This window comes from Amphiura filiformis, chromosome 5, assembly GCF_039555335.1.
Source record: "Amphiura filiformis chromosome 5, Afil_fr2py, whole genome shotgun sequence".
Lineage (NCBI taxonomy): Eukaryota > Metazoa > Echinodermata > Ophiuroidea > Amphilepidida > Amphiuridae > Amphiura > Amphiura filiformis.
This window is the reverse complement of record NC_092632.1, coordinates 32,162,939-32,190,043: the sequence shown is the minus strand read 5'-3', so window position 1 is coordinate 32,190,043 and position 27,105 is coordinate 32,162,939. Positions and strand designations below refer to the sequence as shown.

The 27,105-nt window shown below is 36.5% G+C and overlaps 1 protein-coding gene and 1 long non-coding RNA gene across 2 annotated transcripts; one reads left to right on the top strand and one right to left on the bottom strand.

The window, feature by feature from the left end:
• Positions 1 to 11,292: 11,292 nt before the first annotated feature.
• On the top strand, positions 11,293 to 26,657 carry LOC140152987 (prolyl-tRNA synthetase associated domain-containing protein 1-like). Its single transcript, XM_072175558.1, has 3 exons — positions 11,293 to 11,368; positions 24,080 to 24,239; positions 26,028 to 26,657. Exons 1-3 carry the CDS (start codon positions 11,328 to 11,330, stop codon positions 26,457 to 26,459), a joined length of 633 nt encoding a protein of 210 aa, XP_072031659.1. The 5' UTR covers positions 11,293 to 11,327; the 3' UTR covers positions 26,460 to 26,657.
• Positions 15,335 to 24,052, bottom strand: LOC140152988 (uncharacterized). Its single transcript, XR_011859057.1, has 3 exons — positions 23,418 to 24,052; positions 19,942 to 20,054; positions 15,335 to 18,637 (listed from the first exon to the last, which is right to left on the bottom strand). It is a non-coding gene; the product is annotated as an uncharacterized lncRNA (long non-coding RNA).
• Positions 26,658 to 27,105: the final 448 nt, after the last annotated feature.

Here is a 27,105-nt window from a genome sequence, read left to right as displayed (position 1 = left end):
TATAATACCTTAGTTCTCCCACATATTCAGTATTGTAGTTTAATTTGGGCCGACCGTAATAATTGCAATTTAGATTTAGTTCATCGCAAACAAAAGCGTATTATGCGTCTCTGTACGAAGTCTCATTTTCTTGACCATTCGACACCTTTATTTGCCAGACTTAATACTCTTACTGTATATGATATTCATAAATTATCTAAAGCTGTGTTTATGTATAAATTTACGAATAATTTACTGCCTGTCAATTTTTCTGATTATTTTGTTACTGTCAATAGAATTCATAATTATGGTACCAGGTCTTCTGAATTGTTTCGCCCTCATAATTTTGTCTCTGATCTTGCCAGAAATACGATCAGAAGACAGGGTCCCATTCTATGGAATGCTATTGAGACATGTACTCGTAATTCCTTATCAGTTAAAAAATTTAAACTAATGTATAAAGTGAATTTACTCTCTAATTATCATTAAGTGGTGATTATTTTATACTCTGAATATTATTCATGTTATTTAATAGTGTTATCTATTTGTAGTCCGCACTTCCAGACATTTCTGTCCTTTTCGTGTCATTTGCTCTCTTGTTATGCTGCTTTTGCTTTTCCATTTTGCACGCTTGTTTCGTTCATCCTTATGGACCTAACCAACTGTCTGGGAGTGTGGTTTACACATGGATCTGCCTTTGTTGCCAACATGTAGCGAATGTCTGTCCCACCTGTAGGTAATGTCTTTGTCTACACATAAATGGTGTCTTTGTCTTTGCACTGTTTTGTATTTTGTTATTACCTTTCAGGGTGGCCAAAGTCTTCTCGAGCTTTGCTCTTTTTTGGTCATCCTACCATTATGTATTATATATATTTTCATTGCGTTGATATGGTAAATAAATAAACTGAAACTGAAACTGAAGAACATGATAGTATCCTTGTTATCAGGCATTCTTTAGATTTACATTTTCAGACCTCCTGGAGATCAGCACAGCATGAGATGTGTGTATTGATAACATGATTAAAACCTTTATGGACGTAAAAGTCAAAGTAAAAATATCCTATATCCTGTATCGTTTTATGGATAAAAATGACTCAAAATGTAATTTATGAAATAATTGATATATCTTAAACATCAGTTTTGTCTTTTCAACGGGAAAAATTCGATGTAATTTCAGGGCCTATTTTTGATATGGGTATAATTTATATACATGTAGGCCTATTGAACAATATCAGTCTTTATACATTTTATAATGTGATATGCATAAATTGCGAATTAATATATAAATTAATATAAAATTAATGTGCATGTATAAGACAAGTAGGATGACAGTTTTTAGCCAATTAACTAAAAACTGCAGTGTATTTCTTTATATTAATAATGAGCAAGGCAGAAAAGACAAAAAGACAGAACAATTTGGAATAATTAATTGAAGAGTTGACAGGAAGTTATAGGAGTTAATATTTGTTCAATTACACGGTTGACGATGAAAATGCAATGCGAACACCACCTGGTTTGGTGGACTGTCATGAAACACGATGGATCATAAAAAAGAGTGATCCTAAAAATGCCTTCCACCCAAACTAATTACAAGACCTCTTCTGCATTGAAGCTGGCTTTCCCTTTAAAAGGGAATTTTATCTTCTTCTTTTATTTCTTTCATAAAAGTGGAAAATTAAAGTTAACATACGGTATTGGCAACATAATTTGCTTCCTCCTCTTAACGATCAATTTTGCATTGTAGAAAAAAATAAAAATAAAAAGGTTCTCCTCTTTTTTAATTTTTTTTCTGTCAGTGTAGTTTTTAGCTGTGGGCCTACTATGGAGTGCAGCCTGTAGTGTAGAGGTGTATCTTACTGACTTGCTTTTAATACCGACTTTCTAACCTTTTATAATTTTATAATATATAGTTACCCATTTGGCTCTAAAATCATAATTGCAAGACTCTGAATTTATAGACCCTACCGAATTCTGGCCACTCGTCCTTTGTATTTAAATAAAAGTCTCCCCTCCATAAAGTACCACGGGACAATTCACAAAATAATACCATAACACAGGTGATAAGTGTGAATTCGCTACTTGCACAGTTCCGCCATTATGCACAATGTGCGGGAGAGCCTCGAACTGGCAGCATACATGAATGGGAATTGAACTAGTCATAACGTTCTGTGTAAGGTTACATAATTCTTCCTTTCATGTATGCTGCCAGTTCGAGGCTCTCCCGCACATAGTGCATAATGGCGGAACCGTGCAAGTAGCGAATGGTTGTGGAATCGAACTAGGGAAATAGCCCTCTGTCACTGCACTTAGAACTTAAAACCAACATGTCTGCCATTTCAATTGTTATCCATTCCAGATGAGTTTCCAGATGAGTAAGAAAAAATGTAATGCTAATTTATTGCACATGCTGAGGAAGCCTGATTACCTTTTTAAAATAGCTGAGTGGGAGGGTTTTCAATGAAATATTTTTTCACAGCAGTGAAATGATGCCACTTGCCCCCACATCTCATATTACTATTTAGCCCTTAAACCCGGCAAAGAGTCTACTCAGTGTAGGAATTTTTTAGCCTTTTTTATAAATATGTTTGTAATTGGCTTATAGCCGTCTCATGCTGCCAATACACATACCCGATTGGTTAATCAAACTAGCAGTTCATGATCAGGCCTAATCACAAAGTAAACATATCATCTGTATAGAAAACTATGCAGCAGGCGACTTACTTCAGAAAAAGTTCAATATAACTACATTGCATAAAACTAAGCCCATTATCTATAGTTAATTGGTCAAATGTTTATTGACTCTTGTAATAACCCATGTGTAGGCCTATAAACCTGTATAATATTGGTGTTCATAAAAGCAGGACTATGAGACAAATATCCCTGACCCTGACAAAAGCTAGCAAGAGCAAATGGCTGTGTAATTTGTTTACTTTAGTGATAAGGCATCTTGCATACATGTACAATTTTCTTCGTAGTTTATAGCCAAATTTGTTTCCTTTAGGTGGCTTAATAAAAATTCCTTTAAAAAAGGAATGGGCGCCCAATGTGAGCTTGGTCGTGACGCGTGATGTGTTGAATTTCATGGTGTTTAGATTTGGTATTATTATCTCATGAAACCCGGTGACACCTCATTATAGAAATCAGACCTGTTGATAGGTTGTAAGAGGGAATCCATAGCCTTTTCCAGGCACGGAATGTGCCATATATAGGCCTAAAGAAAGTTTTGCTACTTTGCGACGCAATAAAAACCCTAAATGCAAAATGAGATCCTGTAGGTGGCTTCCGCGGTGGCTTAAAAACTAAATGCAAAATGAGGTTTTAAAAATATTGTTTTTCAGAGTCAAGACACATGTATCATTATTAAGCCTCATATCACTTATTTATTGTCGAATAAGTGCAGAGTAGGTTAGATATGAATATTAAATGTTAGACCAAAGTAGCTCAAAGTACATGTACTATACACCTGATCCAAAAAGTTTTGGATCCTGAACTTGTTTTTTTAAGACAAATTCTTGTTTGTGTAAAAACTGAAGCATCATATGTGTAAAAGAATATTTGAATATTAACTGTAGCCTACATCATATATAACGATTCGTGATACCCAATCATGCTTCAGTTTATGTGGTTTAGGAAGCAGAGAATTTTATTTCAATTTTATATACGCCAAAATATTTTCTGAATAAAAAAATTAACACTGAATTGATGGCGGAAATTTTATGTAAAATTTACGTAGGTCCCCACTAAAGATTACTGTTTCGTCTTTATGGGAATTTTATCTTTAATATCTGAAAGGACTTTGGGGACCTACGTGGACTTTTACTATAAATTGCAAAAATCCAGACAGTCTTACAAGAAAAATGGTAGGCTGACTAGGCTCCCTACCTTGCAGAGCATGTGCGTGCACGAAATCAATTGTGTATGTATCATAGGCCCCTCGTATTGTCTGTATGCGCCTGAGAATTCAATATTAATAATGGTAGCTCTACACATTAATGTTTTTAACCAGATAAAATTCCAAAATATGGTACGTTTTCTGTCTTTGCTTCTCACATGGTATGTTGAAGTAATTGAAGTTGTGATTATATGTTCAAATTTTCAAGATGGCCCCAACAAGTCAGTTGGCTGAGCGGTAAAGGCGCTGGTAATATGTCGATACTGTATACATGATAGCGGTGCAGCGTGGGTTCGAGCCCCACCTCTGCCGAACTAAATTTCCTTTTTTTTTTAAATTTCATAGTATGTTAGGGAAATGTGGCTGGGAGAATTTATGTATGACGAAGAGTGGTGTGGGTCTATAGGTTCATCCCCTGCAATGGTGATCCCCAGCTTGACTTGGGTCTTCACTCTTCATTCTAGCTTGTGCGAAGATTTTGTTTTTATAGGCCTATACATTTTTTAAACAGCATCACACTCGCTCCCACAGCCCACACTCCCACACAGCACACACAACGCATGCGCATCAAAGTATAGACATATGATATCCCTATTAAATATTTTGAGCTCAAAATGTAGAAATATACACTTTGAGCTCATCTTATAATAATAGCTATACAACAGGGCAAGGAAAGAAATAGACAGGTGTCAATTATAAAAACCTTGAATATATTTACATAAACAAAGTCAAGTAAAACGCAAGTGTGGACAACTCAGCTTGGTCGTGTTTACTCAAGAAAACTCAAGAAACTTGCAAATTTTAGAAAAGAAGTTGCATTGCGTTCGAAATACTAGCATTTATGAGTCAAGTTATTTATTTTTGGTAACAATAAAAGGACCATTTCCTCTATCTTCCCAATCTGGTTACTAAATTGATATACCTAGATTTGGAAGACGATTACTTTATTCATGTCGTATTTTATTCATACATGTCGTATGTATACGGACGTTGAAAAAAGTAACAGTCCCCAACGAATTTAGATATGAGCTCTTACTTCGCTTTGATCGTCCACTCCCCAATCAGGGAATTCCCTTTTAACAAAGGAGCACCTGCATAGTACATGGTACTGCAGCAATTAGCAAGCACCCTCGGCGCTACAAGATCACACTCGTTCTAGGCCTACTTGCTGTGGCTTCATGTATTTATCATGTAGCCTATTGTAAATCTATTTCATTCAAATACAGGTATATATTTAATATAAAAACAACATTTGAGGCTTTAGGTATTTTAATCTCAGCTCAAACCAAATTAAGAAAGTTTGAATTCTTATGTACCGCAAACGTTCGCCTAATGGCGCACATGGGCTCCTTTGCCTTGGGGTAAATTTCATGTACAAAGAGAGAGCTACCTCCTCTAAAAATCACAACAAGAATTAAGGGTATGTGCCCTTATTTGCTGGTGGGATTTTTGTGGGAGGGCACTTTAAGTTTGTGTCTAAAATACCAGTTATATCAAGTGGGCCCATAGCGCCATTACTAGGCGAACGTTCTACGGTATATCCATTGACAATACAACAATATTCAGGTTGTAAAGTAGGGAAAAAGATCTAGGCCTCAAGAAAGAAAGAACAGGATTAAATAAAGAATAATTAAGGACATAAAGAAAGAATTTTGCCCTAATGAATTTTTAGAAAGAGCTGAAGCAAGAAACTGAGTTTCACAATACAATCCTTTTATAGTTCGAAATGTGTGCTGCCGACAGAGTAGGCGTCCCTTTGTGTGGTTCAGTTCATGGACCTAAAGACCCAGTTAAACAAAAATGTTAAAATTATGTTACGCCAATCAAACATTTTTTAGGCCTAATATAGAAACTAGTAGGCTTACATACCACACATTATTATTGAAAACCCGTAAGGAGAACAGCAACCCTTCACAAAAGAGAAGCTTAATTTTAGTGGTTACCTAGGATACCAACACCAGTGGCGTGCACAAAGGGGACAGGGGGATGTGCCCCCCCCCCCACTTTTGTCAAAAAGTTCGGGGAAATAATGCACCCAATCAGGGGGAAACTGGGGAATTAGTTATTAAATTTTAAAACAGTCAGAGAATCGAGACCCCTGTCCCCGACTTTGAAAACCTGCGTACGTTACTGCTAAACACATGCCTTGGTGGTGGGCCTGCATTATACATGTAAAACATCATAGATGACTTTGAATAAATGCAGATAAAGCCAATATAATGAAACCTTTAGAACAATAAACACCTATACAAGCCTAAAATACCTCAAAACCCTAACATGGAATTCCAGACTTTTTGGTAGCCAATTGAAAAATTCCAACTTATTTGTGTAATTTTAGATACCCTCTATAGAGGGCGATGGAATTCCAGATTTTTTTGGTAAGTCAATTGAAAATTCCAACTTTTTTAAAAATTATTTTTAAAAATCCTCTATACCCCTCCATGGAATTCCAGACTTTTTTGCTAGTCAATTGAAAAATTCCAACTTTTTATTTGGATTTTTTTAGAAACCCTCTATAGAGGGCGATGGAATTCCAGATTTTTTTGGGTAAGTCAATTGAAAATTCCAACTTTTTTTTGACAATTTTTAAAAACCCTCTATACCCCTCCATGGATTTCCAGATTTTACATGCACTAAACAGGGCTGGAAATCCAGGTTTCTTCCTCAAGTATGCTTTGGAATTCCAGACATTTTAGAAGAAAAAAATTTTGCCCTCTATAGGGGGGTGCATGTTTTATCTGGAATAGCCCATTATTTGTTCTGGTTTTTAGGGGCTGCCATTTTCTTCGGAAGGGGGGTCCCAAAAATACAGGGGGGTCGTAGAATTTTCAGACCAAAAATAGGGGGGTTATAATTTTTTTAACACAAATAGGGGGCTATAGAATTATTAAGGGCCGGTGATTCAAAATTTTCGCGCACTATGCACGCATCTTTAACTTCACAATCAAAATGTGTGTAAAATAAATGCAAAATTTTTACGCGCTCCGCGGGCCTTCTTTGCACTTACGATCAAAATGTTAACTCGCTCCGCGCACTTTCTTTACCTTGGTTCCGGCATTGTCTTATGCTGGTTTCATACTACTGTAACAAAATTTGGGCCGAGTAATTAAGACAAAAATAGGGTATTTTTTCGCACGGAATTTTGACGGTTAATTTAGATAACGAATTAAAGGAACTGTATGAGTGTGACTGCAGTATGATTTTTAAAGAGGACTAGCCTGTGTTTAGGGAGAAGTATGCTCCGCCAATCATTAAACTTGGTCATTTTCTGTGTGGTCTGCCTGAAAAACCTTAATGATCTCTTCCCGCAAAATTAATAGGGCTGCTAAAGGACATGTCTTGAACTTTCCAAATTTTCTTGTTTATTTATCTTTTCGCATGGTGTCAAATCCATCATTTCTGCAATCATGTAATACCCGGCATTGTTAACGATCAGCTGTTTCTTGATGTGTATTATTTTTATGTTATTATAGTGTTATGTGCCCTGAACAGTTTTTTGTAGTATGCGCCCTTACTGTAAATTCGTAAGGTCATCAACTTTGGTCACTAATTAATATTATGTTGTTTGGCTGAAAGTTTTATGATTGTGTTTGGTTGAGGATCATAAAAAAATATTGATCTAATTGTGTGCACAACCAAGTTATGTAATTAATAGCAATCAGCAGAATTTGATTATGCATTGTTTTGTTTTGATATTTTGAAAGTTTATTAGTTTTGTTGTTTGGATATGTCATTTTGAAAGACATGATTATGGTAGGACTTAAAAATGTTCTACAAAATGACAACATTTCTAAATTTAGAAACTTTTTATTAAGGTCATCACCTGATCTTAATTTATCTATTATTTTGTGTCATCTTATTAATTAAGGTATACTTCCTCATGTGTTGGAAGTGACAAATGTTGTTTTCATTTTGGAAGTTTACTTGTATTGCAAATTATTTGTGTTTCTTTCTTCAAAAATGCATGAGTTATTCCAAGTTCAGTCAAGGTTTGTTTACATCAATTTGACCCCAGTCATGCTTTAAGACATGTGCCTATCTCATGTTCTCTGCCTGGAAACTGATTATGTAATGTAAGTTGACCTTTCCACTTTCCAGTTTCATGTTTGCTCTTATTTGCATAGGTCACCCATCTCTTTAACAAGGTCAATGCCACTCAGTGCCTATGGTTATTATATGTTTTGGTGATAATAAAATTTGTAGTAGAGATTTAATAATTAGCATAATGCTCCCTTTGTTTTTGACATGGTATGTTTGTCAGTCTAGCTCTGGTCTCCAACATGCCAGCTCCTTGCTAGACCACCTCCACCACTTTGCATTTAAGGACTTCTCATGTAAAATAAATATATTGTTGTCAACATATATCTCTGTGTCATCTGTTTTATTCTTCATTTTGTCACCAAGTTCATCGTTTTATATCATCATCAGTTTTTACAATGGAGACTTTATTGAAGAGAGTACAGCAACTGGAAAGCAAAGTTAAAGAACTGGAAAATCAACTTGTGCATCAGCAGCCTTGCAAATGCAAGAATCCAAAGACAGTGAATGTTTCTTCGACTTCAAATGTTTCTACCTCACCAGATAATACACCTGTACCAATGATTGCAACAAATGTTGAGGGAACTGTGAAATGGTTTAACGTGACTAAAGGGTATGGATTTGTTACCAGAACAGACAATGCAGAAGACATTTTTATTCATAAATCAGGAATTGCTAAACCGAACCCTAGACACAAGCGTGCCAGTGTTGGACAAGGTGAAATTATTGTCTTTGACATTATCAGTGTTTCAGGAAGGACTTCAGAAGCAGTAAATATAACTGGGCGTGATGGCAACTGTGTCACTGGTAGTAAATTACCCACTAAACATGCTAAAACAATTCCTTCAAATGGATCATCAATGTTCAGAACTACACAACTTTCAATGTCAAGTTCACCAGTACAAGTCACTTCATCCACCCCAGCTGTTGACAAGTGTACAGGTAGGACCATGGATTCATCACAACCACGGAGTTTGGACATTTCAACTCCACCATCTGGGATGCCCATCTCTTCTCGTACTCCGTGCAATTATATTTCTTCTAAGGCAACTGACTATCATCGTGAACCTGAACCACAACGCGTATCATCAGAATCTGAAAACTCTATTCCGGTCTGGAGGACATTTGTTTCACGATTTTCATCTTCGCCACTATAAATATATGCCAGAGACCAGTTAATAACATGCTGAACTATAAAATATACAGAATTCATTTTTATACTGACTTTTGACTGAAAAATCGGACTATAAATTGCTTTTATTTGTGATATGAACTTGGGATATATACTTTAGTTTTGTTTGTGGGAAGAAAAGGTTTGTGTTGTTTGTTTATCGTAATGTCTGTTCGAAATACAATGTATGTTTGTTTATTGGTTTGGCAAGTATGTGCACGAAAATGTTTTGGTGTAAAACCACGCTAAAACTAGCCAATTTATAGAGTGCGAATATTTGCACTGTTTATTTATTTTTATTTATATCCAGAGGGACTTAAAAATCCCGGCCCACGCCTCCTTATTTTTTTCGGAACCCCCATTCTTTTACAAAAATGGTGTCAGAAGTGGGATGAGGTTTTTTGGATAGTATTGTTTTGTTGTGTGGGATGGGTTGGCAAAATGTGTAAAGTGACATTGTTTTCATCGTTTTTATACCTTTGGAAATATGTAGAAATTTATATGCTCATTTATTATTGTGTACTGGTTGGTGCTGTTATCATTATTATTATGTCATACACTGATCGTTAACTCTTGTTTTGTTTAACCCATTTTTTTAAAGTTACATGATGTGTAGCAGCCCAAATTTTGTCCCTTTTTGTTGGTGTCGTCAGTCAGCCTTTTTATGCCGGGGCGGCATCGTCTTCGGTGGGGGCTCTGTAACAAAATTTGGGCCGAGTAATTAAGACAAAAATAGGGTATTTTTTCGCACGGAATTTTGACGGTTAATTTAGATAACGAATTAAAGGAACTGTATGAGTGTGACTGCAGTATGATTTTTAAAGAGGACTAGCCTGTGTTTAGGGAGAAGTATGCTCCGCCAATCATTAAACTTGGTCATTTTCTGTGTGGTCTGCCTGAAAAACCTTAATGATCTCTTCCCGCAAAATTAATAGGGCTGCTAAAGGACATGTCTTGAACTTTCCAAATTTTCTTGTTTATTTATCTTTTCGCATGGTGTCAAATCCATCATTTCTGCAATCATGTAATACCCGGCATTGTTAACGATCAGCTGTTTCTTGATGTGTATTATTTTTATGTTATTATAGTGTTATGTGCCCTGAACAGTTTTTGGTAGTATGCGCCCTTACTGTAAATTCGTAAGGTCATCAACTTTGGTCACTAATTAATATTATGTTGTTTGGCTGAAAGTTTTATGATTGTGTTTGGTTGAGGATCATAAAAAAATATTGATCTAATTGTGTGCACAACCAAGTTATGTAATTAATAGCAATCAGCAGAATTTGATTATGCATTGTTTTGTTTTGATATTTTGAAAGTTTATTAGTTTTGTTGTTTGGATATGTCATTTTGAAAGACATGATTATGGTAGGACTTAAAAATGTTCTACCAAGTGACAACATTGCTAAATTTAGAAACTTTTTATTAAGGTCATCACCTGATCTTAATTTATCTATTATTTTGTGTCATCTTATTAATTAAGGTATACTTCCTCATGTGTTGGAAGTGACAAATGTTGTTTTCATTTTGGAAGTTTACTTGTATTGCAAATTATTTGTGTTTCTTTCTTCAAAATGCATGAGTTATTCCAAGTTCAGTCAAGGTTTGTTTACATCAATTTGACCCCAGTCATGCTTTAAGACATGTGCCTATCTCATGTTCTCTGCCTGAAACTGATTATGTAATGTAAGTTGACCTTTCCACTTTCCAGTTTCATGTTTGCTCTTATTTGCATAGGTCACCCATCTCTTTAACAAGGTCAATGCCACTCAGTGCCTATGGTTATTATATGTTTTGGTGATAATAAAATTTGTAGTAGAGATTTAATAATTAGCATAATGCTCCCTTTGTTTTTGACATGGTATGTTTGTCAGTCTAGCTCTGGTCTCCAACATGCCAGCTCCTTGCTAGACCACCTCCACCACTTTGCATTTAAGGACTTCTCATGTAAAATAAATATATTGTTGTCAACATATATCTCTGTGTCATCTGTTTTAAAACTTTTTTACCCCCCCCCCCCGGGCTCTTTTATTCAGAACTTTTGAGTCTGGTCCCATGTCTCCACACGGAGCGACCGCTTTAACAAACAAACAAGAACTCCAAAAAATTTATGACCACCCCACCTAAGTATTTCTGAACACTCCCTAAATCCACGTGGGTTTTTTTCCAACGCAAATATATGGCGAATTTTGGTGGTTTGCAAGTGACCGCACTGATTACGTAATGCGTAACTGTTTCTGAATAATAATGATCCATGATTTTGTTCGCGTGGCACATTTATGTACACACATCACCCTGAGACTAGTATTATAATAGTCTCAGCCCCGGTCTCAGCATAGCCTGAATCCATCTGGCCTCTAATGGCGGCGCCTTTTATTTACCCACAATCCTTCACGTTGCCTTATTCGAGGCCTGAATTCCAAACACGAAAAAAACAGGAGCGCTCCAATAGACTAATTCCAATCAGCCGTCTACACTTCGCATACTGTGTATGCTTCGTAGTGACGACTGATTATCTTACAGGCCATATCATGACGGACTTCTGAAAAATATTCAATGCGACTTTGGTTATGCGCCGCAGCGCGACTGACTAGCGGCGCCCGTGTACCGCGTCGCTGTACCGCGCCGCTGTGACAAGATCGCGCTCTGGAACTTCTAAAAACAACAAACTCGGTCAAAAGGTCAATTTGGACACAACTGCGCATGCTCTATGCCACAGGAATCCTGTTGCAAAATCCGTCACTTTTTTTCCACGTAGTTTTCTCAGTCGTCAATCCAGACGGTTGACGACTGAGGGCAGCAGTCTAGCGCTCCAAGCCCAGATTTTGGGCTTGAGTTTGCGCAGTATGCACTTGTTTATATGACGTAGTCTCTAACGCCGCCAGTTTTATTCCGCTCATGGCGCCAAACTACATGGCGGCTCAGGAGACTATATCATGAATAAGTAATGAGCTTACGTCATGGCTTGCATATTGTCGAAGTCTGGACAATCATGTTATCTGCCAGCGGGTAGCGGTACTGAGACAGTAGGCCTAGGCTAGGCCTACTTTATAGATTTTTGGAAAGCAACAGCCGAGTTTGAATGGTTTCGTTATTTACCTAGCCGGGACACCGGCTAGGTCTTGTGATGCTATCGGATCTTTCTTGGTCTTCTTTCTTCTGGCAACAAATTTCAAAATGCTTCTTCTCCTACATGTTACATCCTACAATGACGTCACTTGCACATATGCATCGGCTATATCCAGTGTCTATAAGATGTTCACAAATTTGGGGTCAAAGGTCATTAAGGGGTCATTTCCGGTATTAAACCAAATATCTTCAAAATGCTTCTTCTGCCACAAATTACATAGTACGATGATGTCACTTACACATATGCATCGGCTATATCCAGTGCCTATAAATTATTCACAGAATTTGGGTCAAAGGTCATTAAGGGGGTCATTTCCGGTCTGAAAGCTAAAAATATTCAAAAAATCACTGTTTTTACAAATTACATAGCAGAGTGTTGTCATTAGCACACATGCATTGCTACCAACCAGGGTCTTTGGGGTGTCTATAGTTTTGGGGTCAAAGGTCATTAAGGGGTCGCTTCCGGTCAAAAACCAAAAATCATCAAATATGTTCATTTTTTTAAATCTCAAAACGTAACCAGACCAGAGTGACATAAACTTCATATATGCATTAGTGTTACCCGATGTATGCACAGTATTTTTATTTTTTTGGTCAAAGGTCATTTAAACGTCATTTCCGGTTTTAAGCTAAATAACTTCAAGAATTTTTATCTCCATAACTAAGCATAGTAGATTTTTTTTATTTAAACTGTAACAATGCATTTTCGTGGTGTATATGAGGTTTTTTTTATATTGGGGTCAAAGGTCATTAAGGTGGTCAAAACGTCAAATTTGCAAAAAAATGTTTAAAATTACGGAAAAGTAGCTGTATCTCAGCGTATGAAAGACGGATAAAGCCCCTACATGCTACAGTGATGCACCACTAATGGTGTGAGATGTCCATAAACTTTAAGACTGGCATTTCCGGCCCCGGCTAGGTCCAGATCTGTAACCAGATCTAGTTCTTCTTTCTTTACCTAGCCGGGACACCGGCTAGGTCTTGTGATGCTATCGGATCTTTCTTCGTCTTCTTTCTTCTGGCAACAAATTTCAAAATGCTTCTTCTCCTACACGTTACATCCTACAATGACGTCACTTGCACATATGCATCGGCTATATCCAGTGTCTATAGGATATTCACAAATTTGGGGTCAAAGGTCATTAAGGGTTCATTTCCGGTATAAAACCAAATATCTTCAAAATGCTTCTTCTGCCACAAATTACATAGTACGATGATGTCACTTACACATATGCATCGGCTATTACAGGTACACAAAAGTTATTCTCCGATTTTGGGTCAAAGGTCATTAAGGGGGTCATTTCCGGTCTGAAAGCTAAAAATATTCAAAAAATCACTGTTGTTAGAAATTACATAGCAGAGGCTTGTCATTAGCACACATGCATTGTTACTAACCAGGGTCTTTGGGGTGTCTAAAGATTAAGGGTCAAAGGTCATTAAGGGGTCGCTTCCGGAAAAAAACCAAAAATCATCAAATATTTTCATTTTTTTATCTCGAAACGTAACCAGACCAGAGTGACATAAACTTCATATATGCATTAGTGTTATCCGATGTATGTACGGTATTTTTATTTTGTTGGTCAAAGGTCATTTAGACGTCATTTCCGGTTTTAAGCTAAATAACTTTAAGAATTTTTATCTCCATAGCTAAGCATAGTAGATTTTTAAATTTAAATTGTAACAATGCATTTTCTCGGTGTATATGAGGTTTTTTTTTTATATTGGGGTCAAAGGTCATTAAGGAGGTCAAAACGTCAAATTTGCAAAAAAATGTTTAAAATTACGGAAAAGGAACTGTATCTCAGCCTATGGAAGACTGATAAAGCCCCTACATGCTACAGTGATGCACCATTAATGGTGTGAGATGTCCATAAACTTTAAGACTGGCATTTCCGGCTCCGGCTAGGTCCAGATCTGTAACCAGATCTAGTTATTCACTTTCATTGCCAGAATCATTATTATTCCCGGGTATTATTCCAAGTTATTCTTTAATATTCTTCTTCGTATCATTATTATTAATGTTTTGGCACAGAAACACGTTTATCATTTATAAACATATGGGATATTTTTCTTACTTTTAACTATTAACTTTTTGGTTAAAAATAAAAGACTCAATCACAAAAAGCCATGACTCTCGACTTTAATTGATTGGGTATCATATTAGTCCCAAAAAACTAAGAACAAAAAATCACGCTGTCCTACTTTCAACAAAAGAATTTTGCCCCCCCTCGTTCCTTCACAAGATTTTTCTTTAAGCAACCGCTAAAAGTGAGACAGAATGTCGGGTTTATAATGGGCATTGAACGTTTTAATAAAATCAATAATTTACAAAAAATATTTTGACATTTAAAAAGTGTTTATAGGCCTATTGTGGAGTTTTAAATAAATTTAACACATTTTTATGACCTTTATAGGCCTATATTAAATCAGACATTTGAATGTTCTTAGGAAGTGTTCATAAATACCTTGGGGTGGAAAATATAGGGGATCAAAAACATTTTGGGTCCGAAAAAGGGGGAACAAAAATTCAGTTCATAGGGGGATCAAAATATCAAGAAAGTTTGCGCACTTCACACTAACTTTGGGTGCAAAACACTAACGGTAATTTTTGGCTAATGAGTTCTTTTTTAGGACATAAAGGGGGGGGGATAAAAAAGTTTAGACCATAAAGGGAAATAAATAAATAAATCGACGCATTTTTTAGGGGTATCAAAAATTTTTGATGTCCGAGGTTCCAACTTTTCCAACACCCCCACCCACCAAAGTATTTATGAACCCTCCCTTTTAACAGATTTTTTTACCAAAACCAAACTGTTTATATGAAAATTATTATTTTTGTACAAAAAAAGGCATACCAGCATTCCAGCAAGCACGCAAATGTTTAATTGCTGGTATGCCTTTTTTGTTGTACAAGCAGTGAAGTGAATGTGAACGCATCACAAAAGAAACCAATCAATATTTTGACTAGAGGCCTGATTTTGATGGAAACCGTTTATTCAGTTGCTTGGCTCAAAATATTTACATTCATTTGATGAAAAATCGCGTTTAATTATATAAAATCTTATATTTACAAGTTTATAGGGTTTTTTAATCATGTTTGATTCCCTCTTAAGGGGATACTGTCTACACCCCTGGCCAATTTTGTGCCTATTTTTGCATTTTTCTAAAAAATGATTGCGCATATTGGTGACAAGATATATTATAGGGGCAAGGACTACAATTACTGCACTAAAAATTCAGGAACTCAAGGAAAGTAGTTATTGACTTATTGATCAAATTGGTTTTCCCTCATTTTTGACTGTTACTCCACAACTGTTGTCTGTGTTCAATGTGTTGAAATAAAATTTCCAGTGCAGTAGTTGTAGCCCTTGCCCCTATAATATACATATCTTACTTGTCACCAATGCGCTAGTTGAGAAAAATGCAAAATATAGGCACAAAATTGGGCAGGGGTGTAGTACCCCCTTAAACTGAAAAAATCATTACCCACAAATACACCCAATATTGATACCAGTAAGTCCCTAAAAGACTCAACAAAAAAGGAAAACAAGCACACAGATACTGGTACATGATACTTCTTTTCATTTTATTTTTCTATCACATGACTGACATGGTGCACAAAGCACACACAAAAAAGAATTACAACTTGATATGGTCAATATGATTCAAACAAGCATCAATTTATTTTAATTGGAAAAATACACTAAGAAAATTTGCATTTTAAATAAAAATCAATAAAAAATTAGAGAAAAAAACCCTGCTTTTTACATGAAATAACTGGTATTCAGATTACTCAGTTCCCAGGACTCAGTTAACTTATTTTTGAAAGATGCTAGTAAATACATCTATAAATTGAATTTATTGATACAGGAGATAATTTTTTGAGACAGGCTGTAGAACAAAATTACAACAAATAATGTCCAAGTCCATCTTAACTAAATCCGGTGTCTCAAGCTACCGCGTGTGTTAGTAAAATCATGCGCGTAGTCCTCTTCGAAAATCAAGAAATTAATTTTTTTTAACAAAAAGGCGAAAATAAAACTCAAGAATCAAGTTTTTGAGTTTCGCAAACTTTGAACACAAATATATTCAATTCAATTCAAGAAACATTCATTTCACAATTCACAACTTCAATAATACATGATATACATTGTACTGACAAATGTACAAATATAATAAAAGAGAAGAATAGTTTATAGCAGTGACTTTTTTGTCTGTTATTCCAACATTGGATATATTTTGCACAAAATGCTTGTCCGAAATCCTGTACTGACACATAAAAAATACAGTAAAAAACACCGCATTCCGCATTAGGTTTTCAATTTCTCACAAGCTTATTTTCGCGATTTGGAGTGAGAGACACATTTTCGCGAATGTTATTTTCGCGATTGCCCAGTCCTCCTCTATACTTGTAATACATTATTGCATACATTCACGAGGTGTTATTTTCGCGGTTGGAGCTCTAATCGCGAAAATAAAACCCTCGCGAAAATTTCCACTTATACAATAGCCTAAGCATCATGCATTAGTGTCATACACAAAATCATGCATACATTGTACCTCACAAATGCAAAATTGGAATCAACTGAAATTTTGGGAATAACCTCTTTTGTGGATATCTACTTAAAAATGATATAAAAAGATATAATTATTGTCCACTCTTTAATACATACAGGTACATGTATAACCTACTAGGTTATTAATTATTTATTTATTATTATAATTCAGTCTGTAAAATGGGCACATACAAAAGTCATGTAGCTTACCAGGGTAAGGGGACAGCTAATTAATGGCAAGTTAAAAATGGGCGAGTTAGATCGAAAGAAAATGGCGAGTTAGATAAGTTACTCCCCTGGCCCCTGCAGAGATTAAAGATTGACCCCTGCTGAGAATACGGGAAGTCTCGCCGGTGAGTTAAGATTTTTATGGCAAGTCCAGCAGACGAGTTATGACCAGTCCGGTCCTACTGCCTGATCAGGAAGTACTGCCAAATCAGGCAGTATGTTGCTGAGTCAGGCAACACAGGTTTTGGTAACCCTTCCGAATTTGACAGACTAAGGGACCGTTCACAAACACTTGTAAGGGGGGGCCTGATGCAAAAAAATTTTATCGCGAAAATTTTTCGGGGCCCCCCTTTACAGACCTCGAAAATTTCAAGGCCCCCTTTTTAACATGAAAATTATGGGTCAACCCCATAGAAAAGCATATAAACTCAATTTTTCCAGAAAAATGTATGGTCATTTTTTTCAGGGCCCCCCTTAGGAAGGTCAAAAAATTTCAGGGCCCCCCCTTTTTGCATCAGGACTAAGGACTAAATTGTTCATGGTGATTTTATAAAAGATCTGGGGAAATTTTACTTTGACACACATGAGCTACATGTAAGTTGACAATTTTTCACCGGGCGAAGAAGAATTCCACCAGGAGGAAAATAATTTAAATAACAAAACATTTTCTTACGGTTTTTAAAAAATTTGATTTAAATATGCAAATTAACTTTATTTTAACTAAAATTGATGAAAAAATACTACTAATTGTACATTCATTGATAATTTCATGTATTTCACCTACTTCTTATACATGTACTCTAAACCAAGAAATAACAGTATATTAAAAGATGCTCTATTTGAAATAGAGCATTGCATTGTGGGATACCATGCTGCCTGTACTTCCTGATCAGGCAGTCGGACCGGACTGATGAGTGATGGCAAGTCCCATCGATGAGTTAAAATTTATGGCAAGTCCCATCAGCGAGTTATGGCAAGTCTTATCAGCAAGTTAAGATTACAATCTGATTTAGGGTAAAATGGATTTTTTCTCACCATCATGAACCTCAACTAGTGAAAGCAATTTCCCTGTCATAGTGTCATCATATAACGGCATTGCTGTAACTATCTTGATAATGTTGTCATAACTCGTCGACTTGATTATGTTGTTGTAACTCGGCGTTCGGACTTCATGGCTTTGCCGTAACTCGCCTTTAGCTTACTTTATGGGAGTAATTGAAAAAATCCCTAATCTCTGGGGGTAACTCGCCTTTTCTTTAAGTTGCCTTTCTTTTTAACTCGCCTTTTTTAACTTGCCTAGTTACCACTGTGTCCAGGATTTGTTGACTTAATTGTAGTCCACATTAGCATAATTATAAATTATGAGTTCCACTGTGGTAAAATATCAAATTATCAGTAAGCGATGGCTACCAGCTAGCTAGTCCACCAAACCTAATTGATAGGTAGGTGTAGGCCTACATGTAGGCTTTTTTCTGTCAATAGTAAAATTCACTTGAACTTAGTTGAAGCGCAGACATTCTATATGGCACAGGTGATTGCTATGGAGCATTTACTTTACACATCATCACTATATCATCATCTCGATCTGTCTCTTGCTTTAGCTTGTTGCTGCAAGTGGTTCCTTCCAATAAGTTCAAATTTCATCTGTAAAGAAATAACCAAAATATCAATTGAAAATATTTAGGTGTTTTTCTTATCAAGATTTTAAAATTAACAACCTACAGATCCCCCAAAAGTGACATGGAAAAAAAATCTTGGAACCTGACTTAATAGCTCAGGCCTGACTATAAATTGGGGGCCTGTGCCACTAAGTCAGATACTATCTTTGGGCTTGAACTTGAAGTTACTGTCTTGGGGGCCTGAGTTACTAAGTCGGGTCCCAAGTTACCAAGTCCGGGACCCAAATTACCAGATTGGAACAGAGTTACCAAGTCAGGGATAGTATGTAGGGCCCATGATTATTTTTTTCTTTCCATGTCACTTCGAGAGCTCCTTCCCGGGAAGAAGAAAATTCAATTTTGCCGCCCCTTCCTCAACAACATTTTTTTTTGTGGTTTGAAAAGGGAAGAGCAAAAAAAAAAAGGATTATAAGCGCTAGCGCCCTAATAGCAACATATTTTGATGTACATTGTATAGTACTTGCCCCGGGGTCACTCCCATTGTACACCATCCGCGATAATCAACTTTTGAAAAGCACCCTAAACAAGGATCTAACCCTTGGCTAAAACGATACCCTAAACAGGTACATGTAACACGCACCTGTTTCACACCATAAATTAGGCGGGCCTAAACAGGGATTTTATTCATTGCATCAAATTTCATACCCTTAAATTTCATTTCCGCGTATCAGGAATTGCAATTTTGCAACCCTTTTTTCCAATTTTTCATGTTTTTGACACCCTAAACACGATACGCGCGTATCGTGCCACCTACCCACAAAAAACTACCCTTTTTACAGATTTTTATTATCGCGGATGGTGTAGTTATTGTGTACAGGCCACAATGGAAGTGACCCCCCAGAGGAGTACTTGTAATTTTGTCAAATTTTTTATACTTTATATTTTTTCCGCCCTTTTTTCTTTACCAATTCTTTTTGCCGGCCCTTCTTTCGCCGCCCCTTCGATTTGGCCGCCCCCTGCAGGTGCCCCCAAAGCCCCCCTAAATACACACATGAAAATCAAACATCACTCTCTTATATCAGATTTTAAGGAGAGCAATAGAGAGCAATCGGGGTTCGATTTAGAAAATAAATTTTACATGCACAACTCTGATTTTTTCCTCAAAATGGGCTGAATAACACAAAATTTTGCATGCACAGGCAAAATTCTACATGCACAGAGCTAAAGTTACATGCATTTGTGCATGTAAAACCCCTCTAAATCGAACACTGACTGAGCAATGCTCTTACTCTCTTCAAAAGGCAGTCCCTGGTTAATCATAGTACATACCAGCTTGTCCAGTACTGTTGAGTTCATCACTATACATTTCTGATTAAAAGCCACTCCTGAAAGCAGTTGCTGCACCTGTACAGTTCACATCAAGTTGACATCACTGGTACCGCCTAGTTGGGAAAATTCAAGAAAGAATATCTTAATTTGAAGAAACGTTTTACAAGAACAAACATGCTTTGCCTCTTGGTTTCTGAACTTGGGCTTCTCCATGCTGCAATCCTAGCCCCAGAGTTACATGGGAGGCCTAAGTACCAATTCAAAATATATTTTTGGAAATTGTTTTACCGTACCATTTATTTGCACACAACAGTAAACTGCGGATTTACTGCGCACCTATTAGATAAAAGTGCCGCAAATTATTTGATCATTGCATCCATATGTGATGTGTATGCGAGTTGTGTTGAAGAAGTCATATATTGCAATTTGGCATTTTGCCTACTATGATCAGCTCGTCATCATGTGTGAGATGGGATTCAGGACTAACTATAAAAAAAGCCCAAAATGTTTTACAAATGTCAAATTCGCTTTTTTCCGCTTTGTAGCCTTTGTAAATTTTGCGATAAAAATATTTTCACAAAAAAAACCTTACGATCAAATATAGGGCCTATGCGGGTGAAATGATGGTTTAGGTTGTGTGTCTTGAGCTCGCCACCAAAAAAAAAAGGTGGCGACGTTACATTTTGCCAAAGTCGACTCAAAACAAATGATGATATCTCTGTCAAGCAAGAAGTTATTGTCATGCTTGTGGTCTCATTTTATTGCTAAATAAAATGCACTTTCAACCCTGTAAAAAGAAATACTTGGAACTTTTTTAATACTGACACTGTGCTTCATAGAATTCAGAATGGGCAGGGTGGCGGTGGTGGGGGATGTGGTGGTGGGGGATGTGGTACACACAAACTCTATGGGATTGGTATTTTTAGAGCGTAATCTGCTTCTGTAAAGGCTGTAAATTGGATTTGGCCTCTATATTAGCATCTAAACGACTCACGGCCTTACAGCTAAACAATTCTACTAATTGTTTTTAATCATTTATGATTGGTTTAGTGTAGAAAATACAAACGTTTCCATAAAAAACTACCCGTTGTCATATTGAACACTGTAGTAAGTAATGCAGATGTCTTCAAAATCTGAAAGTTACTGTAAAATTTTAATTACTTACCCTATCGTAGTCAAAGTATAGATTTTCTGAAGGGAAATTTGACGAGGAATCTAAATATGGACATATTTTTTCTGTATGGGTTAGGGGAAATGTTTAGGTTCAAAATATGTTGAATTGTAAAAAATTCTAACATACTTTGGGACACCCTATATTCCGAGATTACCAAACAGCTGTGATTTAGGTTTCTTCCGAAGTCAGTTGGCTCTTTATTTCCTCTAACCAAATGAATGTTGTTTACTTACAGTTTATTACTGTAAGTTGGTAATAAGCAATGCATTGAGTGACCCATTTTTTATCAAAATCTTTTTTATAACTTGCAGGTCACCCTGTATAATGAGTTGAAATGTATATTGGAATTGCTGATGCCTTCAGCTTTCCGAAAATGTATACTTTTGCTAGTTTAGGGTTGATGATTGTCGAGATAATCTAATTAGAAACCCGGTTGGTGTAAAAATTCATAATATTTGTCATGTAACGCTAAGGGTGGCGAGTTCAGGACACACGGCCTTTATTAACAATTTATGTCGAATTTTGAAACTGTTTTTATTACCGGTATTTAAGGTTGGTCTGAACCCTGGAATTATGGAAACTTTTGGGCCTCATAACTGCTAAACTGTTGGTCTAAAGTATATAAAAGTATACATATTTAGAATGGCAAAGACTTGATAAGTTCATCTGTGAGGTCAAATTTGGGCCAAAATGCTCATTTTGGCCCAAAATCTAAAAAAACGTTTTTGGCCCACTTCTTTTTCAGCATCCTACCAAAAAAATTCTTGGGCTAAAATTTTTTTTTTATTAATTTTTAAAAACTAGATAAAAATATCTAGGAGCCATTTTTTTATTTTTTTTAATTATGACCAACTTCACCAAAAATATTTGAAATTTGGGCGAAAATCAGGCTTTTTTATCATTTTTTTTTGAAAATTCAGCATTTTTTGACCATATTTGGTGCAAATTTATAAAGTTGGTCGAAATTCAAAAAAATGAAAAAACGGCTCCTAGATATTTTTATCTAGTTTTTAAAAATTAATAAAAAAAAATTTGGCCCAAGAATTTTTTTGGTAGGATCGGATGCACGAAAAAGAAGTGGGCCAATTTTTTGGGGATTTTGGGCCAAAAATAAAGGAAGTCTCCAGTAATCACAATGCCTTATGTAAGAAAAATAATTATCAAGCACAAATCACATGTATGGTTTTATTTCAACAAATTCATAGTGACCATGACCATAAAAATGAATAAAAACATCCGTCTCTCAACACGGGATATTCAAAATTCCCGGGCGCTGAATTTGTCGAGTGCAATGACGTCCCAGACAAATGAGACAATGAAGGCTGACAACAATTGAGCACAAAATAACCATTACGTCATTGCACTTAGACAATTTCAGCACGGGAATTTTTGAATATCGCGTGTTCAGAGCCGACAGTTTATTCGTTTTTATGGTCAATATGAGTTTGTTTTAAATAAAACCATGTGATTCGTGATCATTATTTTTCTTACAAGGCATAATGTTATGATTGCCCGAGACTCCCTTTTTTTTCAATTTTCTTTTTTAAAGCTTTTTTCAGTGAATTTTTTTAGCAAAACTGCTTTTTCCCATGTTTCTTCCCGAATTCCGAGATTGTCGCGGAAAATCCGCAATGCAGAAAAAACTGCAGGACTCATCATGGTCTATCGTGGATTGCGTACACAGCTGGGCGCAGCGCCTTTTTAGGCGGAAATTATTCGGCTTTTGTTACTGCGCTCGTCAATAAAGTCCAAACTCACTCATGCTCACATAAATTCACATAAGCGTGCGCCAGTCACGCATTACGCAACGCACAACTAGCATTTGATTTAAGCATTGCTTACGGCCACAATTGCGCCCAACTGCGTGGCAGTGCGTACATGCCATTCTACATGTATTATTTATTGTATAATCAGCAAATTGGTCGTTGTTACGAGTCATTTTTTTTTTTGCCTTATATTAAACCAAACAAACTTTAGGTGCCTTCAAACATCATGTTGTCCACCCGGGGTTGTCCGTGTCCAAGAAAACATTCACAACACATGATGAACAGTATGATGATGATTGTATTTGTTATTTTGTAAATCATGTTTACAGTACCAGTCAATCTAAAGTAAAAGACTAAATGTCATCATGTCATCACGGTTTTTTCGTGGCCTTTACTTTAGCCTACACATGCATGCATGTACAAATTACATTTACAATATTGACTCAGTCATGAGTCACGACACTGCTCTTGTTTTAGTGTAAAAGATGCACATCCTACGTGAAAATAATTGAAATAACTTCAGCTTTTATACTTACATTGCTTACCATGCATGCATGACCAGTGCCGCGCCGTGAATACCGAAGCTGTGCTGTGCAGTCGGTGCATGTCACTACGTGTGGTCCCGGTGTGTGCTCTGAGCGGGGTTTGTGTGACGAACTTTCCTTCTCAAAATCAAGTTGAATATTGCGATCTGTCAGTGTGCAATGGACTCAGTGTGTTACAAATCCACATAAGTTTCACCATGATGACTAAAAATCGTGTAAAGTTCATTATTTTGGTTTAAAAATGGAAAAATTGTAGAAACCACTAATGGCGGACGCAACAAAAATTTTTTTTTAAACATCGGCTACCAAATTGAAAGGAAATAAGGTTTATTCCCTGCGACGGTACTCAGCTGTTTGTTTTCAAGCTTGCTTTATGTATAGCGAACAAAAGCTAGCCAAATCAGCCAAATGTCTGGTTTCAAAAGTGTCAGATCAGGGCTCCGTTTGTCTTTATATTCCCATAGTAGCATGATATGAGATACATAGTCGCTGAAAGCAATGACGTAATCAAATTCTACTAAATATTCATTTTTCACTGCTCCTGATTTGGAACGCAGAACAGTTCAGTCTTCACCAACAGCACAACCCGATGACCGTGCGTAGTTGTTGAAAGACTGAAGGATCCAGTCTAGTCTCAGCACCGGGTCTCAGCATCACCGGTATTTGTTTAATCACATTAATTGCAGATTAATTAGAAAACACACAATGGCAACTGAAGGTGGAGATCAAAATAAGAATGGAGGTCGCAATGAACTCATGGAAGAGATGAAAAAGCTTGGCATCGAGTTCACTGCATCTGTAGAACATCCAGAGGTAGGTCATGTGTATTGTGTAGGGAAGCTTAAGTTTTAAAAAACAAAAAGGCAATCATGCCAGTACTATAGTACTGATACAACTTAATATGGGGAACAAGATACAATAACAATTTTTGTTATTTTTCTTATTATTTGTTCCTTTACTTTGTTTCTTAAAGGAGGATTTCGTGATCCTACTAGCATCCTCTTTTTATGACATTTTTCAGTAGATATCCACGAAAAAAGCTTCAGTTGATTCCGATTTTGCGTTTGCGAGTTATGCATGATTATGTGTATTACACTGCTCCAAAGACAATGTGTTGTAATTTCGTTCTGGTGCACCAGAACAAAATTCAAATTTGGCGATATTTTTGCTAAACTTAAGTCCTCTTCAGCCAATACCCTTTTTATGTATTAAATGTGCAGTGAGTGTTAGGATGTACTAAGGTGGGCATAATAAGGTTTTTCTACCTTCCCAAGAGCCCGACAAGACAGGTGAATACAGGTGAATACAGGTGATCTTAAATGTTTGAGGGCTCTCGCACATTTTTGTGGGCCTGGATTTGGGCCATTGGTTTTAAGATGAACACCACAAAAAAGTGAGAAAAATTGCCACAAATTTTGCGGGCCATTTGGGCCCGCTGGATGTGCCTTTTGCGGGCCTTCACTGATTTTCGGAGGGCCCTTGGGCCCTCCTTATTTCGAGCCCTGGAAAATTAACATACTTGCAGTGGGGTACTTTGCGCACTACCCAGCGGTTTTAGAGTAAGATAATTTTGCTTTGACACCACATAACAAATTTAGAATTGTTTGTGAAGATTTCATGATTATGTGTTAATCCAATGGAGACGTCAAAAATGGCGAAAATCGCTTCCACCACCGCCTGATAAAAGACATCACATGTTATTAAGAAAAAAATCATTTGATTTTTAATATTTAAACACATTAACACTTTCTTCAAGCTAGGGGTAGGGCTTTGGGGAAATAACATTAGGAGCTTCCCCGTTTTTATGATGTGTTGACAAAGCCTTTGCAATTGCAATTTTCCACACCGTAAATGAATCAATAGCAAATTTCAAATTTGCTAATTTAATTTGTAAACAATAACAAATGATAAGAGCCTCCCTATCTCACCAAATTTTGAGAAAGTCCAGACAATATACATATGTTATATATTTTACTTGGCCTAATAATTGCCTCTTTGTCGGAATACTTCTTACACATCTTCTTACACTTCTTACCTATATAGGGTGTGGCCAGCGCGTGTGGTATTTGAAATTTACATCAATTGTGTAAAGATTACAAATAATTAATGTCACCAATTAATTGGTAATCTTTACACAATCAGTAAATACTGGCATATCACTCGGCCACACATGCAAATTGCAATACAGTGATCTCAAAAAATTATCAGAAGCTTTGGCTGGCTACCAGTTGTAGTTCTAGATGTAAATTGTAAGTGGAATCTACAAAACTTTTACGCAAATTTTACAGAACAAATCAGTCTTGCCTAGAAAGGATCAAATTAACATTGAGGGGACCAATTTAAAATTAAAAAAAACTCCTTTTTTTCAACATGTACCTTTGTTTCTTCACTTTACCAGCACAAGCAGTGCACAAGAAATTGTTAATTGTTGTCCCTGAATTTTTCACCAGGCCCTAAGTTGTACCGACACTCCATGATGAATGTGGGGAACTATAAAATATTAGTGGTATTGCACACATCACCATCACATTGTAACTGTACGTAATGTTATATGCTGGTCATTTTAATTCAAGATTTCATTTATAAAATTGCATTTTACAGGTATTCACTATTGACACGATGAGACCACATGTTGAACATCTTGGAGAAGGTGCACTGGCTAAGAACCTATTCCTAAAAGACAAGAAGAAAAAGCTGTGGCTTCTTTCTGCCCTGGATAGCAGAGAGGTGAAACTGAACGATGTGGCCAAAGAGGTTGGCGCTCCAGGAGGTTTACGATTTGCAGACGAATCCATTTTGATGGATAAACTGGGAGTTGGAAATGGATGTGTGACTCCATTAGCTTTATTTAACGACAAAGCAGGAGATGTCCGTTTTATCTGCGATGCTGCTTTTTTAGATGGTAGCCATCCCCAGATGTTCTTCCACCCAATGGTTAATAGTGCAACTGTTGGAATAACTGCACCGGATTTGAAGACCTTTGTGACTGCTTCTGGACATGAGCCAGTTGTGCTCAATTTTGATGAAAGTTGAGAGTATTAACTCAATGCATTTGAGATAGCATTTTGGATTTTGTATGCATGACCCGTGTGTGATATCTACTAGTTATTCTTATTGTTCAAAGTAGAGGACCAGCACCAATGTTCTGTGACCAAATCATTGGAACAATTCAAAACCTTGGTGATTTGATCATGGAACATTAACGCCGATCCTCACTAAAGTAGATGAAAAGGAAGAAATAAGGCAAAACAAGAAGACATTCAGTATTTTACTCAGGTATAAATGCAACGAACATAAGCTGAGAGTATTAAGGGGGTACTACAACCCTGGCCAATTTTGTGCCTATTTTTCCATTTTTCTCAAAAATTATAGCGCATTGGTGACAAGTACGATATGTATATTATAGGGGCAAGGACTACAACTACTGCACTGGAAATTTTATTTCAGCACAGACAACAGTTGTGGAGTTACAGTCAAAAATGAGGGAAAACCAATATTTGATCAATAAATCAATAACTACTTGCCTTGAGTTGCTGAATTTTCAGCGCAGTAGTTGTAGTCCTTGCCCCTATAATATACATATCTTACTTGTCACCAATGCGCTATATTTTTTGAGAAAAATGCAAAAATAGGCACATTATTGGCCAGGGGTGTAGTACCCCCTTAACTCAATGCATTT